The sequence below is a fragment of the Borostomias antarcticus genome, assembly GCF_949987555.1.
Source record: "Borostomias antarcticus genome assembly, chromosome: 14".
NCBI classification, from domain to species: domain Eukaryota; kingdom Metazoa; phylum Chordata; class Actinopteri; order Stomiiformes; family Stomiidae; genus Borostomias; species Borostomias antarcticus.
In genome coordinates this window covers 24,066,642-24,084,141 of record NC_140247.1, presented here as the reverse complement: position 1 = coordinate 24,084,141, position 17,500 = coordinate 24,066,642, and the positions used below count along the sequence as shown (strand labels likewise).

At 47.7% G+C, this 17,500-nt stretch overlaps 3 protein-coding genes across 3 annotated transcripts in view; 1 reads left to right on the top strand and 2 right to left on the bottom strand.

Moving 5' to 3' along the window:
- Positions 1-595: 595 nt before the first annotated feature.
- LOC311318036 (zinc finger protein ubi-d4-like) lies at positions 596-13,296 on the bottom strand. Its single transcript, XM_084449223.1, has 10 exons — positions 13,253-13,296; positions 12,563-12,723; positions 11,674-11,981; positions 10,645-10,737; positions 9,032-9,116; positions 8,749-8,883; positions 8,371-8,502; positions 7,607-7,719; positions 7,220-7,301; positions 596-1,809 (listed from the first exon to the last, which is right to left on the bottom strand). The coding sequence occupies exons 1-10, from the start codon at positions 13,282-13,284 to the stop codon at positions 1,724-1,726; spliced, it is 1,227 nt and encodes a 408-aa protein (XP_084305349.1). The 5' UTR covers positions 13,285-13,296; the 3' UTR covers positions 596-1,723.
- A 152-nt stretch (positions 13,297-13,448) lies between these two features.
- trpt1 (tRNA phosphotransferase 1) lies at positions 13,449-16,711 on the top strand. The gene is made up of 7 exons (XM_084448823.1): positions 13,449-13,575; positions 13,771-13,852; positions 14,075-14,244; positions 14,505-14,682; positions 15,105-15,161; positions 15,378-15,488; positions 15,739-16,711. The coding sequence occupies exons 1-7, from the start codon at positions 13,504-13,506 to the stop codon at positions 15,759-15,761; spliced, it is 693 nt and encodes a 230-aa protein (XP_084304949.1). The 5' UTR covers positions 13,449-13,503; the 3' UTR covers positions 15,762-16,711.
- Positions 16,712-17,005: 294 nt separating this feature from the next.
- The window catches only part of fermt3b (FERM domain containing kindlin 3b), a 9,332-nt gene continuing 8,837 nt past the window's right edge, over positions 17,006-17,500 (bottom strand). The window contains exon 15 of the mRNA XM_084449265.1: positions 17,006-17,455. Within this exon, the coding sequence (XP_084305391.1) occupies positions 17,276-17,455 (180 nt within the window). The 3' untranslated portion in view covers positions 17,006-17,275. The remainder of the gene's footprint in view (positions 17,456-17,500) is intronic.

Here is a 17,500-nt window from a genome sequence, read left to right as displayed (position 1 = left end):
TCACCTTTGACCTTTGATAAATGTTAAGTCTTTTGCAAGTTTTATACAAAGCCCATCTGGCGATGTTTGTGATATCTCATAATGACCAGTTGCAATGACCCGTAACAACGCACTTTGCACAAAGAATTTTTAAAGACCCACAGTATTGCTTTATGACTGCCACACAATTAACCTCAACAGTACGATAATCACATGAGTGATGTTTGGAATCACATGAGAGTGATGTTTGGAATCACATGCTGTTTCTAGTGTTCCTCCTGACTATTTGCGTTGCATGACCAGGTCACTCACTGAAGATGACTGCACTACGCCACCTTGCTGTGGAAATGCTTTGTTAAATTGCTTTGTTTTTTTGGAGACGTGAGTGTACGTTGTTGAGCGCAATAAAAACACCAAGGTCAGTGCAAAAACGACGGTCAACTGGAGTGTGTGAACAACACTGGACACACCGGCGTCTGTATGGATACATGGACAATTTATTAGAGCAAAAGCAGGTTCAATACCAAAGAAAGATAAAAAATAAAATAAAACATGAAATACACAAAGTACATTAGTCTACCGTAACAAATAGCCATATTATGGAGGTCATCAACATTTTAACATGGAAATATCACAAATAAATTCAAAATGTCACTGTTGAAACAAATAGAAAAACAGTACGGACATTGTTAGTAGCTATGCTTTTGTTTCCCCCAATGATGTTAACTATATATTTTACAAAATCCTACTAGAAAAATCCCAGATCCCAATGGAATATCAAGTGATGTACTGTATACAAAATGTAAAAAAAAAGAAAAATTAAACAAAAAACAAAGGTGAAAATAATAGCGTGGGTGTTTGTGTGCATTCGTACTCAAGTACAGGTGCAATCTGCATGCAGTAATGCCTCGTCATGGCACAGAAATGATAGGACGGCTACATAATCCGAGATGACTGCTGGGAACCGTCCGGTAGAAAACAGGCCAGCGTTGAACAGGGCTGAGTCACAACAGAGTTCTCTATGACTATGGGCCTTGGCACCAGAGAGATTCTCGGAGGCAAAACCCCTTCAAGAGAAAATGTTCTAAAACATCATAGAGAATTACACAGACAAACGTCACTACAAAAAGTCCACTAACATAATCAATTCCTCCATGGTGTGGATTATATACTGAAACCCATACACATGGTTTTTTTTTTCTGACAAGTTAAAAATAGATAATTTGGCAACAAATCAAACACATTGCCTGTCATAGCAGTCCACACCATATATATATATATGTGTGTGTGTGTGTGTGTGTGTGTGTGTGTGTGTGTGTGTGTGTGCGAGTGTGTGTTGGGGGAGGGGGAGATAATTAGCTCCAATTCTAATCCTTTCTCTAATGTGAACTCCATGGAGACAGTGGTTACTATGGTTACTGCGGCCTCTGTTGAGTGTGTGTGTGTGTGTGTGTAACAGTCCAGGTGGGCTAGCTAACAGCAGGGAGAGGGTAATGCTGACCCTGGACACTGTTCATAGGTCAGTCACTGTTGGGGGGCCTCTCCCCAGGGTGAGGAGGGTTGGGGTCGGGGGTCGGGTCGAGCTGATCTCAGGTCCAAAGCGCTCTGGATCGTGACGACTCCTCCCTCCCTGGAGCTCCGTGGCAACGGTGGGGTTCAGTGGCACGCGGGGGCTTCTTCTGGCGGTGAGTTCGGAGGGGGCGGGGCTATCATGGAGGGCGGGGCCTGTCCGGTGGCGACGGCGTCACTCTGAGGTAGTGCTCTGGTTCTGCTGGTATATGGACGCCTTGTCCTTCAGGAGATCCAGGCACAGGTGACAACTCCAACTTCCTGTCAACAGAAACAAACAAAGAGTTTTAACAGAGCACAACGTACACAGTGTATTCCATCGCTATGTTATAAGCAGGTGTTAAATTGGGCCGGTGCACATCGGTTCCCAAACGTCATCAGCTGGAGCTCAACCGCGGCACATCTATCACCAACATTTAATGTGTATTTTTACATTTTTTCTTGGTCTTTATTGTTAAAATAATGCAACCATTTTGTGTCCTCCATTAAAATAAATCACAATTCATTTTAGTTAGTTTTTTCAAGTTTATCACTTTCACTGGCCTGCGTACTCTTCACTTTCGCTCCGCTTGTCAGTCAGTCAGTTGTCAGATTAGAAGTGACAGATTAGAAGTGACAGATTAGAAGTTGTCATTTTATGAGTGAGTAAACCTTGGATTTCGTCTGATATATTCCGATTAAACAATGTTTTCTCTAACAACACCGAGATTTTAGTCTGCCAGGAATCGCTGGCAAGCTATCAAGTTAGCTAACAGTATCCAGCTAGATACATTAGCTAAATAAAGCCGCCTAGTGCTAACATGGCAAGTTATCACATCAGCCACATTAGCTAGCTACATTATCTAGGTAGGCCTATAGTTTACCGTTAGCAAGATGGCTAAATTATTCTATGTTTTGCTCCTACTTAGGCAATGCAGAGATTAATTATTTCCTTTAATTTCTTAAGTTACATTATTTTAAAAGCTAAAATAGAAATGAGACAGGGTGGAGTTAAAAGGAGAAAATGTACAAATGCTTAAGGAATGTAGAAGTTATTATTTTAGCTAGTTAAATTAGCTTCAGGTAATCTGGCCATGGCTTAATCTAGCCTAGTGAGTGTGTGAGAGGGTGAGTGTGTATGAGATGGTGAGTGTGTATGAGGGGGTGAGTGTGTATGTGAAGGTGAGTGTGTATGAGGGGGTGAGTGTGTAGGAGAGGGTGTGTGTGTATGTGAAGGTGAGTGTGTATGAGAGGGTGAGTGTGTATGTGAAGGTGAGTGTGTATGAGAGGGTGAGTGTGTATGTGAAGGTGAGTGTGTATGAGAGGGTGAGTGTGTAGGAGAGTGTGAGTGTGTATGAGGGGGTGAGTGTGAAGGAGAGGGTGAGTGTGTATGAGGGGGTGAGTGTGTATGAGAGGGTGAGTGTGTATGAGGGGGTGAGTGTGTATGAGGGGGTGAGTGTGTAGGAGGGGGTGAGTGTGTATGAGGGGGTGAGTGTGTAGGAGGGGGTGAGTGTGTAGGAGAGTGTGAGTGTGTAGGAGAGTGTGAGTGTGTATGAGAGGGTGAGTGTGTATGAGAGGGTGAGTGTGTATGAGAGGGTGAGTGTGTAGGAGAGTGTGAGTGTGTATGAGAGTGTGAGTGTGTAGGAGAGTGTGAGTGTGTATGAGGGGGTGAGTGTGTATGAGAGGGTGAGTGTGTATGAGAGGGTGAGTGTGTAGGAGAGTGTGAGTGTGTATGAGGGAGTGAGTGTGTATGAGAGGGTGAGTGTGTATGAGGGGGTGAGTGTGTATGAGAGGGTGAGTGTGTATGAGAGTGTGAGTGTGTATGAGGAAGTGAGTGTGTATGAGAGTGTGAGTGTGTAGGAGAGGGTGAGTGTGTATGAGGGGGTGAGTGTGTATGAGAGTGTGAGTGTGTAGGAGATGGTGAGTGTGTATGAGGGGGTGAGTGTGTAGGAGAGTGTGAGTGTGTATGAGGGAGTGAGTGTGTATGAGAGGGTGAGTGTGTATGTGAAGGTGAGTGTGTATGAGGGGGTGAGTGTGTAGGAGATGGTGAGTGTGTATGAGGGGGTGAGTGTGTAGGAGAGTGTGAGTGTGTATGAGGGAGTGAGTGTGTATGAGAGGGTGAGTGTGTATGTGAAGGTGAGTGTGTATGAGAGTGTGAGTGTGTATGAGGGAGTGAGTGTGTATGAGGGAGTGAGTGTGTATGAGGGAGTGAGTGTGTATGTGAAGGTGAGTGTGTATGAGAGTGTGAGTGTGTATGAGGGAGTGAGTGTGTATGAGAGGGTGAGTGTGTATGTGAAGGTGAGTGTGTATGAGAGTGTGAGTGTGTATGAGGGGGTGAGTGTGTATGAGGGAGTGAGTGTGTATGAGGGAGTGAGTGTGTATGAGAGTGTGAGTGTGTATGAGGGAGTGAGTGTGTATGAGAGGGTGAGTGAGTATGAGAGTGTGAGTGTGTATGAGGGGGGTGAGTGTGTGAGTGTGTATGTGAAGGTGAGTGTGTATGAGAGGGTGAGTGTGTATGTGAAGGTGAGTGTGTATGAGAGTGTGAGTGTGAATGAGGGAGTGAGTGTGTATGAGGGGGTGAGTGTGTATGAGAGTGTGAGTGTGTATGAGAGTGTGAGTGTGTATGAGGGAGTGAGTGTGTATGAGAAGGTGAGTGTGTATGAGAGGGCGAGTGTGTATGAGGGAGTGAGTGTGTATGAGGGAGTGAGTGTGTATGAGAGTGTGAGTGTGTATGAGGGAGTGAGTGTGTATGAGGGAGTGAGTGTGTATGAGGGGGTGAGTGTGTATGAGAGTGTGAGTGTGTATGAGGGGGTGAGTGTGTATGAGGGTGTGAGTGTGTATGAGGGAGTGAGTGTGTATGAGGGGGTGAGTGTGTATGAGAGTGTGAGTGTGTATGAGGGAGTGAGTGTGTATGAGGGGGTGAGTGTGTATGAGAGTGTGAGTGTGTATGAGAGTGTGAGTGTGTATGAGGGAGTGAGTGTGTATGAGAGTGTGAGTGTGTATGAGAAGGTGAGTGTGTATGAGGGGGTGAGTGTGTATGAGGGGGTGAGTGTGTATGAGAGGGTGAGTGTGTATGAGGGAGTGAGTGTGTATGAGGGAGTGAGTGTGTATGAGAGGGTGAGTGTGTAGGAGAGGGTGAGTGTGTATGTGAAGGTGAGTGTGTATGAGAGTGTGAGTGTGTATGAGGGGGTGAGTGTGTATGTGAAGGTGAGTGTGTATGAGGGGGTGAGTGTGTAGGAGAGGGTGTGTGTGTATGTGAAGGTGAGTGTGTATGAGAGGGTGAGTGTGTATGTGAAGGTGAGTGTGTATGAGAGGGTGAGTGTGTATGTGAAGGTGAGTGTGTATGAGAGGGTGAGTGTGTAGGAGAGTGTGAGTGTGTATGAGGGGGTGAGTGTGAAGGAGAGGGTGAGTGTGTATGAGGGGGTGAGTGTGTATGAGAGGGTGAGTGTGTATGAGGGGGTGAGTGTGTATGAGGGGGTGAGTGTGTAGGAGGGGGTGAGTGTGTATGAGGGGGTGAGTGTGTAGGAGGGGGTGAGTGTGTAGGAGAGTGTGAGTGTGTAGGAGAGTGTGAGTGTGTATGAGAGGGTGAGTGTGTATGAGAGGGTGAGTGTGTATGAGAGGGTGAGTGTGTAGGAGAGTGTGAGTGTGTATGAGAGTGTGAGTGTGTAGGAGAGTGTGAGTGTGTATGAGGGGGTGAGTGTGTATGAGAGGGTGAGTGTGTATGAGAGGGTGAGTGTGTAGGAGAGTGTGAGTGTGTATGAGGGAGTGAGTGTGTATGAGAGGGTGAGTGTGTATGAGGGGGTGAGTGTGTATGAGAGGGTGAGTGTGTATGAGAGTGTGAGTGTGTATGAGGAAGTGAGTGTGTATGAGAGTGTGAGTGTGTAGGAGAGGGTGAGTGTGTATGAGGGGGTGAGTGTGTATGAGAGTGTGAGTGTGTAGGAGATGGTGAGTGTGTATGAGGGGGTGAGTGTGTAGGAGAGTGTGAGTGTGTATGAGGGAGTGAGTGTGTATGAGAGGGTGAGTGTGTATGTGAAGGTGAGTGTGTATGAGGGGGTGAGTGTGTAGGAGATGGTGAGTGTGTATGAGGGGGTGAGTGTGTAGGAGAGTGTGAGTGTGTATGAGGGAGTGAGTGTGTATGAGAGGGTGAGTGTGTATGTGAAGGTGAGTGTGTATGAGAGTGTGAGTGTGTATGAGGGAGTGAGTGTGTATGAGGGAGTGAGTGTGTATGAGGGAGTGAGTGTGTATGTGAAGGTGAGTGTGTATGAGAGTGTGAGTGTGTATGAGGGAGTGAGTGTGTATGAGAGGGTGAGTGTGTATGTGAAGGTGAGTGTGTATGAGAGTGTGAGTGTGTATGAGGGGGTGAGTGTGTATGAGGGAGTGAGTGTGTATGAGGGAGTGAGTGTGTATGAGAGTGTGAGTGTGTATGAGGGAGTGAGTGTGTATGAGAGGGTGAGTGAGTATGAGAGTGTGAGTGTGTATGAGGGGGGTGAGTGTGTGAGTGTGTATGTGAAGGTGAGTGTGTATGAGAGGGTGAGTGTGTATGTGAAGGTGAGTGTGTATGAGAGTGTGAGTGTGAATGAGGGAGTGAGTGTGTATGAGGGGGTGAGTGTGTATGAGAGTGTGAGTGTGTATGAGAGTGTGAGTGTGTATGAGGGAGTGAGTGTGTATGAGAAGGTGAGTGTGTATGAGAGGGCGAGTGTGTATGAGGGAGTGAGTGTGTATGAGGGAGTGAGTGTGTATGAGAGTGTGAGTGTGTATGAGGGAGTGAGTGTGTATGAGGGAGTGAGTGTGTATGAGGGGGTGAGTGTGTATGAGAGTGTGAGTGTGTATGAGGGGGTGAGTGTGTATGAGGGTGTGAGTGTGTATGAGGGAGTGAGTGTGTATGAGGGGGTGAGTGTGTATGAGAGTGTGAGTGTGTATGAGGGAGTGAGTGTGTATGAGGGGGTGAGTGTGTATGAGAGTGTGAGTGTGTATGAGAGTGTGAGTGTGTATGAGGGAGTGAGTGTGTATGAGAGTGTGAGTGTGTATGAGAAGGTGAGTGTGTATGAGGGGGTGAGTGTGTATGAGGGGGTGAGTGTGTATGAGAGGGTGAGTGTGTATGAGGGAGTGAGTGTGTATGAGGGAGTGAGTGTGTATGAGAGGGTGAGTGTGTAGGAGAGGGTGAGTGTGTATGTGAAGGTGAGTGTGTATGAGAGTGTGAGTGTGTATGAGGGAGTGAGTGTGTATGAGAGGGTGAGTGTGTATGAGGGAGTGAGTGTGTATGAGGGAGTGAGTGTGTATGAGGGAGTGAGTGTGTATGAGAGTGTGAGTGTGTATGAGGGAGTGAGTGTGTAGGAGAAGGTGAGTGTGTATGAGAGGGTGAGTGTGTATGAGGGAGTGAGTGTGTATGAGGGAGTGAGTGTGTATGAGGGAGTGAGTGTGTATGAGGGAGTGAGTGTGTATGAGAGTGTGAGTGTGTATGAGGGAGTGAGTGTGTATGAGGGAGTGAGTGTGTATGAGGGAGTGAGTGTGTATGAGGGAGTGAGTGTGTATGAGGGAGTGAGTGTGTATGAGAGTGTGAGTGTGTATGAGGGAGTGAGTGTGTATGAGAGTGTGAGTGTGTATGAGGGAGTGAGTGTGTATGAGAGTGTGAGTGTGTATGAGGGAGTGAGTGTGTATGAGAGGGTGAGTGTGTATGAGGGAGTGAGTCTACCTTCGGGGGGCTCCGTCATGGGGGGACTGAGGCAGTACATGTGGTATCCTCGATCACAGTCGTCACAGAACAGCAGCTGGTCCTGAAACACACAGAGCAGGAGTCAGAACAGGAGAGAGGAGGAGAGGTGCAGGAGTAGGGAACAGGAGAGAGGAGGAGAGGTGCAGGAGTAGGGAACAGGAGAGAGGAGGAGAGGTGCAGGAGTAGGGAACAGGAGAGAGGAGAGGAGGAGGAGGATGGAACAGGAGAGAGGAGAGACCGAAAATAGGTGAGGGGAGAGGAACAGTAGTACGGAGAAGAGATATCGGGGTGAGAAGGAGCAGAGAAAAGAGGAGAGGAGAAAAGGAGAGGAGGAGAAGCCGTGGGTGAAGTGGTGAAGAGGCTCACGTCGTTCTCGGAGGTCCCACAGACGTTGCAGCACTTGCACTCGATGCACTGCCAGCGGTAGGTCTTCACCGCCGCCATCATCACCGCCGTGAACTGCAGACAGGACGGGTGGCCTGGGGGGAGGAGTCAGGGAACAACAACACCACCGGTGGAGAATCAGAACCGCGGAGGGAGAGTTTCCTCGATGCAGATGGTACCTGGTGGCGAATCGAGAGCTATGAATCCCTTTCAGAAGGGAATCTCCACTGACATAATGTTTTAGTCCAGGATTAAGATGCTCAATCTGTTCTACTTCTACGGGAGCTGCGCAGACGTCACATCCGTAGTAGTCTCGGCGCCAGACCCATCGGAGTTCTTTTGCTGATGCACTAGTAAGCTATGCTAACTACGTTACTGCACGCTGCAGATCTTTCTATGGGTCTGGGACACTTCATGCAAAAACCTGGTGCTCAAATCCTGGCGATTCATTGGTTTCACAGGAATCCCTGCGACACCAATCAGTAACGACTTTCGCAATCAGGCACCCATAGATATGCCCCGCCCATCTAACCTAGGCTAGCGTCTCTCATTTGCTGCTACGACCTGTCACTCTTTCAATTTTGAACCGTCTATACGCCTTCAGAACCCCGGCTTGGGCGGCGAAGTGGCCCAGACTCTATTATATCATAGTAGCTCCAAGCGTTTTGTTCCTGTTCCAGAGCTGAAACTACGTACGACTGATGAGACGAGAAACACACGGCCAGGTCAGGAGAGAAGGGACGTACCCGAGCGCCCACAGTCAGAGCAGGACACCAGCTCCTCTGATTGGCCGGTCTTCTGGTTGAGGGTGGAGTCGCCCAAGCAGAAGTCGCAGTAGTCGTTGGGCAGGGCCAGACCGTTGGGACCTTTCTTAGGGGCTGAGGAGAAGAGGTGGCAGAGTAAGACGTCAGAGGACCCACTGGGTAACAATCCTGGACAATAATACAAGTAGCACGTATTCACAGCGCACAAACACACACACACACACACACACACACACACACACACACACAGGTAGCACATACAGCACACAAACACATACACACCCAAACACACTTTTGGCACATACTCACAGCAGGCAAACACACACACACACACACACACACACAGGTGTGGTAACTCACTTTTATGCTCCTCTGGCTGGCGCGGGGTGGGCGGAGCCTCGATCTCCTCTCGGTCCTCGCCCTCCTCCTCTGCCAGGTGGGAGTGTGTGTAGTGGTAGCTCAGGCCTGGACGGTTCTTATAGCGCTTCCCACAGACTGGAATAGAGAAGTTCACACACACACACACACGCACACACACACAATTAAAACAGAATGTGTGAGGTTATCTTTTTCTCACGCACAAAAGCACACACGCTCTAACAGAGTTGAAGCCATGTGAATAAAACGCTGGTGAAGCTCTCACTGTCGCAGGCGTACGGCTTGTCCCTCTCCTCCATCGCTGCGGCCGCTGCCTCCATCTTCTTCTTGCCGTTCCCCACTCCACGGCCCTGGAAACCGCACAACACACACCATTACCACTACGGCCCTGGAGCCAGTACAACAAACACCATTACTTATTCTGAAAGACAGACTTAATGAGTTTGAGAAGGTTTGGGAACCTCTGATCTCCCATCTCGAGATTAGGAACAAATAGGTTGGACAACTGAGGATGCACTCTGGGGGGCGGGAGGGGTTGGTTGGGGGGCGGGAGGGGTTGGTTGAAACTTGCGTGATCATATGTGACTTCAGAGTAAAACAAACATGGTCTTCACTTCCTGAACTGCAATGAAATGTTTTCTAATAAAGGCTTTACACAAATGTCTCTCTACCACACATAACGTTGCCACGCTAAACGTTTACAGTGTTACGTTAGCTTTAGCATTTTCGCTAGCCTAGCTCAGCTGGTACATCCAAAACCATGGATATTTCAGCTAAACTCTTTATTTGTCTGTCCTGTTATGGTATGTTTTGCAGGATACGTTGAACAAGCACTCGTGTTTTCTCCACAACTCAACAAGCTTGTCCTCCATTTGGACTGTCCACCTAGCTCTGGAGACAAAGCCTAGCTACGAAAAATCTTGGTGACACTTCCCAGTCAGCTCTCTCATTGGCTATTGTGGGTTTCCGCTCAGTATTCCATCGGTGTCCCAAAGATAAATATCAAACATGTTTGATATTTACGATTCAAAATCGGGGAGACCTCGATCAGTCGGGAACGTTTAGATTAGGTCGGTAATCACCTCACACTACAGGATTATTTGGGCAGATAATCCGACAAGCCTTGATTCGGGAACGCCTCTCCGATTGTCGGGAGGGGTGAATCGGAGCTAAAATTGGGCTTAAAATCCTCTAGTCTGCACCCGGCATAAGACGCTAGAAACACTCTGTAAACATAACTTTGTATTATTACTCTAGGGCAAGTTTGAGCTAACTACCCCCATCTCTGACCACTCTTGAGCTAACTACCCCCATCTCTGACCACTCTTGAGCTAACTACCCCCATCTCTGACCACTCTTGAGCTAACTACCCCCATCTCTGACCACTCTTGAGCTAACTACCCCCATCTCTGACCACTCTTTGAGCTAACTACCCCCATCTCTGACCACTCTTGAGCTAACTACCCCCATCTCTGACCACTCTTGAGCTAACTACCCCCATCTCTGACCACTCTTGAGCTAACTACCCCCATCTCTGACCACTCGAGCTAACTACCCCCATCTCTGACCACTCTTTGAGCTAACTACCCCCATCTCTGACCACTCTTGAGCTAACTACCCCCATCTCTGACCACTCTTTGAGCTAACTACCCCCATCTCTGACCACTCTTGAGCTAACTACCCCCATCTCTGACCACTCTTGAGCTAACTACCCCCATCTCTGACCACTCTTGAGCTAACTACCCCCATCTCTGACCACTCTTGAGCTAACTACCCCCATCTCTGACCACTCTTGAGCTAACTACCCCCATCTCTGACCACTCTTGCGTCTTTTGGAGATCTTTTGAAGGGACCTTGTGCTTTAACAGCCAGCTTCACCTTGGACTTGCCCTTCCCTCGTCTCTTGGGGGTTTCGTCCTCAAAGTCCTCGTCGTCCAGATCGTCAAGGTAGTCGTCGTGGTCCAGCACCCGCTGGGAACAGGGGGAAATCAGACATTTATAAATCAATATTACATTCATATACATCAATATTACATTCATAGACATCAATATTACATTCATAGACATCAATATTACATTCATAGACATCAATATTACATTCATATACATCAATATTACATTCATATACATCAATATTACATTCATATACATCAATATTACACACATTACAACTCTACTGTTCAGGACCAGGAGTTATGCCTCACCACGTGACCTGACTGGGCTCCATGTCGGGGGTCATTACATTACAGTAATTTAGTAGTCGCTTTTACAAAGTGAAATATAAATACAATAGGTGCTTAAGAGGAAGAGTCAGCGTAGTAACATCTTGAAGAGGTGAGTTTTGAGCTTGTGGTGAAAGATGGACATTCTGGATAAAAGCGTTAATCTGATGTAATGAATGGGCAGCGACTCTGCTGTCCTGATGTCAGTGAGCAGTTCATCCCACCACCGCGTGGCCAGGACAGAGAAGAGCTGTGACCGCGTCGATCGACCGCAGGGGTCTTGAGAGTGACATGGAGTGCCCGTCTCGTCTTACCTTGCGGTAATCTCAATGCCAGACCCATGAGAGTTCTTCCTCTGATACACTACGTAAGATACGCTAACTACTCTGATACACTACGTAAGCTACGCTAACTACTTTACTGTAAACTGCAGATCTCTCCATGGGTCTGGGACACTTCATGCAAAAATCTGGTGTTCAAATCCTGGCAATTCATTGGTAGCGCTGGAATCCCGGCGACACCAATCAGTAACGACTTTCGCGATCAGGCGTTCCCACCCATAGATTTGCCCCGCCCATCTAACCTGGGCTAGCGCCTCTCATTTGCTGCTACGGCCTGTGGTTATGTAGTATGCGGAGCACAGCGATTCAACATAGTATTTGAGAGAGACCAGAGAGAGACTAACCTTGCGGATGCGCCCGGAGGAGGTGTGGCTGGTGGCGGCCACGGCCGCGGCGGGCTCGGGGGTGGCGGCGTCGTCCTCGGGGGCACCGCGGGTGTCGGGCTGGCCCCGCCTCTCCAGCGGCTCGCCCTTCAGCAGGGCCTCCAGGCTGCTGCCGTCCGCGGTGCCCAGCGCCTCCCTCTTCAGCCCCAGCTCCACCTCCGCAGACTTCAGCGGGGGGAACGTCAGGCGCGGGTCCTCGGGGGGGTGGGAGCGCCGCTTCTTCCTCCAGCGCCGCGCCGGGTAGGTGTACAGCTGCCCCGGGGCCACGCCTGGAACACACAGAATGACACGAGCGAGGTTTGAATGCAGTGTCTGGTGATCTTGTAAGGTCAGAGGTCGGGGGTTGGGGTCTGGAGCCTTTACCACAGCAGGAGCCTTTTTTTCACATTTGAGGAGGAAAAAAAAACCGGGAGCCACAAACGATTCGATTGAAAGATGAAAAACGTGGCTCTCACCATCGCTCTTCTGACTGTGGGAGAACCTCACTGCAGATCAAATATATACCAGCTGCATTCTTCTCTTGCTTCTGGACATTTTATTCCTGGATTGTATTTATTTACCATTTATTTTTCTAACTCTTAATCAGATTTTTCATTGGGGCTGTGCCTTATACGGTAGCCTTCTGATCGAATAACAGTCATTAAAAAAACTATTTGTTAATTTGTCTGCATTCCAAACAAAACTTAAGACGTTATATATTTAAATATTATCAGTTGGTTGGTATTAAGCTACTAATTGTAAATTGTATAACCAATTCTAAATGTACATGGAAGCCGCATGGCCCTGACTGATCTAGGCCTAAATGTGTGTGTGTAAATCCAAAGCTATCTTTGTTTTTCAGTGTCCAGACCTGCACTCCTGTGTCTCTTCTCCATCCAGATGTAGCAGTTGCTCTGGGCCACCCCAGTCTGGGAGTCCAGGAAGGGCATGAGGATGCTCCTCTCCGCACACAGACGGGCGTTGTAGCTGTGGCACTGCTCCATGGCGTCCTTATAGTACTGCTCCCCCAGCCTGCAACCAGGGAACAGCACCAAACACACCCACAAGTGAGTGCACTGCTGGGATCAAGTCATTCGTGTTTTCTACTTTGATAATATACATGTTCATGACTGTAAAGTGAAGTGAGATCGTATTGTGAAATGGAAGATGATGTGGATGTGCACGGTCTCAGCTTCAACCTCCATCTTTGTTTCAGGCCAAAAGTGGCTATTTGATACCTTGTAAGATTCAAATGTTATGCTATAGTAAATCCAGAACTCGAATTATCTTCAGAATGTAGGAAATACATTTTAATAGCAATTGAGTGATAATAGGGTATCTAAAAGCTCGCTTCAAGGCTAAATTGAAGGTTTCTGTAACACAATACTCAGTACAATAGCCTGCGTTCACTTGGACAATGGCTGAGCTATTAGATAAACATCAGGCTTGTATTCCCCTCTTTCCACATTGTTTCTTATACAATGCAAACCCGTACGTCGGGGCATGCGCCTCTACAGGCATCTTATGCTTGTAGCCTTTCTTAAAATTGATGAAAACTTACACTTTCACAACACTATCGACGGCCGCCGCCATGATTGCTTGGTGCAGTTGTCGAAACTGTGACTGCGCATGCGCGTGCAAGCTGCAGTCAAGTTCCGTTTGTGCCCTTTCAAAATAAAAGCGCAGCTCTACTCTCGAGATATTATTAGTGGGGTGAGTGTTTACATGTTGAATTAGCTGGAGCTAGCACATTTATGCAACAAACAGAAGCTGAAGAGGTCCACGTGGACTGAATTAGTTAACGTTTTGTGAATGGACAGTCAAAGAGGAGGAGGAGGAGGAGGAGGAGGAAGGCGAGGAAGAGGAGGAAGGCGAGGTGGAGAGGTGAGCCTCAATAACACAACGATCAGTGTAAATGAGAATCCTTCTAAAACTAGTGTCGAACCGTTCTGCCACCGATCGTGTCCTGTTTCAGACATTTGGGAGCCTTCATATAGTATAGCTGCAGTTAATAGTAGCCATACAGCTACAGCCATTACGACAGAGCCTACCAACCATTCGTATGCGTCTACCTTTCAGGACAAGGATGTCCGTCTGTCCAAGTCATTAGCATTCGCCCTGCGCCACGGAGCAAACCAGATGGGGCTTCGCATGAACGCTGGTGAGTAGCTTCACGCTCATGAGTTTACATTCAACTGGATGACACTTCCACAAATGGGGCTAAATAGGACTTTAGGTATGATGTGGATCACCGCCCCCCCCCCTGACAGCACCACACCCTGCTGAGTGTGGTCAGAATGAGTGGATAAAGTAGCCAGAGGGAGAACTTGAGAAGTGGTGCTCACTTGTGGTTCATGCCTCACTGGCTTGATCTCTTCCCCAGATGGGTTCCTATTTGTGGAGGACCTTCTGGCTCACCCTCAGTTCCGCTCCTTCTCATTGGAGGATGTAGAGAGAGTAGTGGCGACCAATGACAAGCAGAGATTCAAGCTCCGCCTTCACCCAGAGGACGGGCGCTTGCAGATCCGAGCCAATCAGGGTCACTCTATGCAGGTAGGCTCTCACACAGGTGACTAAATGGGGAAGCCTTACAGAGGGCTGTGTCATGTATGGTACGTGACTGACTGGGTGTCGAACCTCGGCGTCTAGCATGCCACCAACGACCATTAGACCAAGAGAATATCCTTGTGGTCTGAGGGTGGTGGTTCTGAACCACCTCTTCTACATGTAGAATAGTTGTATAAAGCGACCCTGTAGAACACATACTTTTTTCTGTGTGTGTGTGTGTGTGTGTGCTGTGCTTCTCTGAGCAGGTGTGTGACCTGGAGCTCAGGGCAGTGCAGGCGGGTTCTGGTGACTGTCCGGTGGAGGCGGTCCACGGGTCGTACCTTCGCTACTGGGCCTCCATCAGAACCCAGGGCCTCAGCAGGATGAACAGGACACACATCCACCTGGCGTTGGGCCTCCCAGAGGACGAGGGAGTGATTAGTGGTGAGAGAGAGAGAGAGAGTGAGAGAGAGAGAGAGAGAGAGAGAGAGAGTGTGTGTGAGAGAGAGAGAGTGAGAGAGAGAGAGAGAGAGTGAGTGAGAGAGAGAGAGTGAGAGAGAGAGAGAGAGTGAGAGAGAAACAGAGGTATGAAACAGGCCCCCGAGGAAAGAGATATATACAGTATACACAATATATTGCTACTCTTGCACTTTGGCTTCAGCACTAGATTATGCTCTCAGTCACTTGTGAGTTCTGGTGAGTAGTAGTACACTGACTACCTATGTTAAATGCAATTATTGTAAGTCGCTTTGGATAAAAACGTCTGCTAAATGACTGTAATGTAATGTAAAAAGTTCAAGAGACAAATAGACTGTCTTTGATAATACCGAAGGTTGACTGTTGATGTCCATGTCCCTCTGCTCCAGGAATGAGAAGAGATTGTGACCTGGCCATATTCATCGACGTCCCCAAAGCTCTGACGGGTAAAGACAGCCAACCAGGACAGCCGTCCATGGCAGCCTGACACTTCCCAGCCCTCAGCTCAATCATAAATGATCTGTGTGTGTGTGTGTGTGTGTGTGTGTGTGTGTGTGTGTGTGTGTGTGTGTGTGTGTGTGTGTGTGTGTGTGTGTGTGTGTGTGTGTGTGTGTGTGTGTGTGTGTGTGTGTGTGTGTGTGTGTGTGCGAGCGCGTGCGTAGATGGCATCCAGTTCTTCTTGTCAGAGAACGGTGTGTTACTGACCCCTGGAGATGCAGAAGGGAAACTGTCATCCAGATATTTTAGCCGAGCTCTGAGACTGAAACCCACAAGTAAGCAGCACCCTCCCTCCAAACACACACACACACACACACACACACACACACACACACACACACACACACACCACCAGCACTATCTATGGATAACACACATCAGCCTCAGCCCTCCCCAGGCCTCTAATGTAGGGATAGGGCAGTGAATACAGTGGACGGACGGACGGACGGACGGACGGACGGAAAAAGATATGGAGGGTAGTGATACACTTGTTGTCATTCCAAACATGTTTCTTTTCTGTTCCAGGGAGTATCCTGCCCATGGAGTAGGAGGATATATTGCTCCGACTGTCGGGGAGCAGAAGACAGGACATCTTTTAAACAGACCGTGAGGGAACATAGGATGGGCAGTTTCTATGGAAACGAATACCCTTTGGAACCAGAGTTTGATCTTTTTGGGAGACCGAGAGGAAACCCCCAACCTTAATATGAACTACGCTGAATGAGGTTCCTGTTTTCAGACACATGATCCGCATGACTAACAGGACACCAGAACGCCATGTATGGAAAACAGGCGCACGGCTGTGGTTGTGCTAACGGACAGTCTCAACTGTTCCATAGAGATAAGAAGCAAACCCAGTGCTTCAGGGGAGATAGCTATTTGTGGCTTCCTGTGCTGTTAAAGGGGTAGTGTGCTATTATGGACACTTAGCCCTATTTGCGGTCTCCCTACCATAAGCCTGAAAAATAGGGACCATCATTTCATTGATGGTTCCATTATTGAGCTAGCTGCAATTTTTATGCAGGCTCTCACTGGGCTACAATGGAAGTCGGTGAGGCACCCGTAAATGCTTTGGAAAAACTATGATAAATGTGCTTTTCTGAGAATTGAAGCACAGAGTGTAATCTTACCAGTCTCAGTATGCTCTCCTGGGAAATGTATCGCAATCTGAATATTGTTAGGAGTTTGACATCACTTGCACATAGTCCTCCATGGGAGCAGTGGAAATAAGCACCAAGGGAATGCTTATGTCCAAGTCATGCCAAACATGTAAAAATATTCGTATTGCAATACATTTCACTGGAGAGCACACTGAGACTGGTGAGATTACACCCTGTGCTTCCCGTCTCAGAAAAGCACATTTATCGTAGTTTTTCCAACGCATTTACGGGTGCCCCATTGACTTCCATTGTAGCCCAGTGAGAGCCTGCATAAAAACTGCCCCTTTAAGACACATTGCAAGAAACCGTATCTGTTTTTCCAACCTACATTACGATGATCCTCTCTTTGACACACAAGGGCTCCTCAGGGAGATTCAACACCTCGGATGTCAATAAGCATGTTTACTGATGGATCTCGGGATTCATCTAAACACACATTGATAATGTATCAATAAACATGAATGAATAATTAATAAGTGCATCTAAAAGCAATATTTAATGGGATGATTCACTAAATTGAGTATGTAGGTATAATGAAGGGTTGATGACAGTTTATTTGAGTTAATAGACATTCTACTGCATAAATACCAAGCATATTGTTACCTTGTAAAATGTTACATGGATGTTGTCAGACTTTTGTTATCAACAAATTATTTTTTGAGGCATCAGATGAGAATCCTTAGGACCTGGCTCCAATATACTGTCCCATTATGTACAACCTTCATTCCAGCGCATGAAGAATGACAATGTTGCTTTAATTCATTGGTTTTCAGCTGTGTTTATGTATTTAAAAAAATATCATGTATTTCTTCATGACATATGGACAAAAAAAGAACATACTATACTATATTTCTAAATGTTGAGATGTGGCTGTGGACTACAGTATCAGAGGAGAGGGGCCCTCAGAGGGCCTCGTGGCCCCCGGTTAGCTTGTAGAAGAGCTCCTCGTTCAGCGTTTCGCTCAGCTCGCGACTGCGCGTCGACATGAAGATGTAGCCACCGATGAACTCGTGAACGATCTTGCAGTCGGCCGTCACGCAGCTGAAGGCAACGTTCACGTTCCCGTCAAACTCGATGCTCACCTGAGGGGAGGGAGAACACACGCATACACACACACGCATACACAC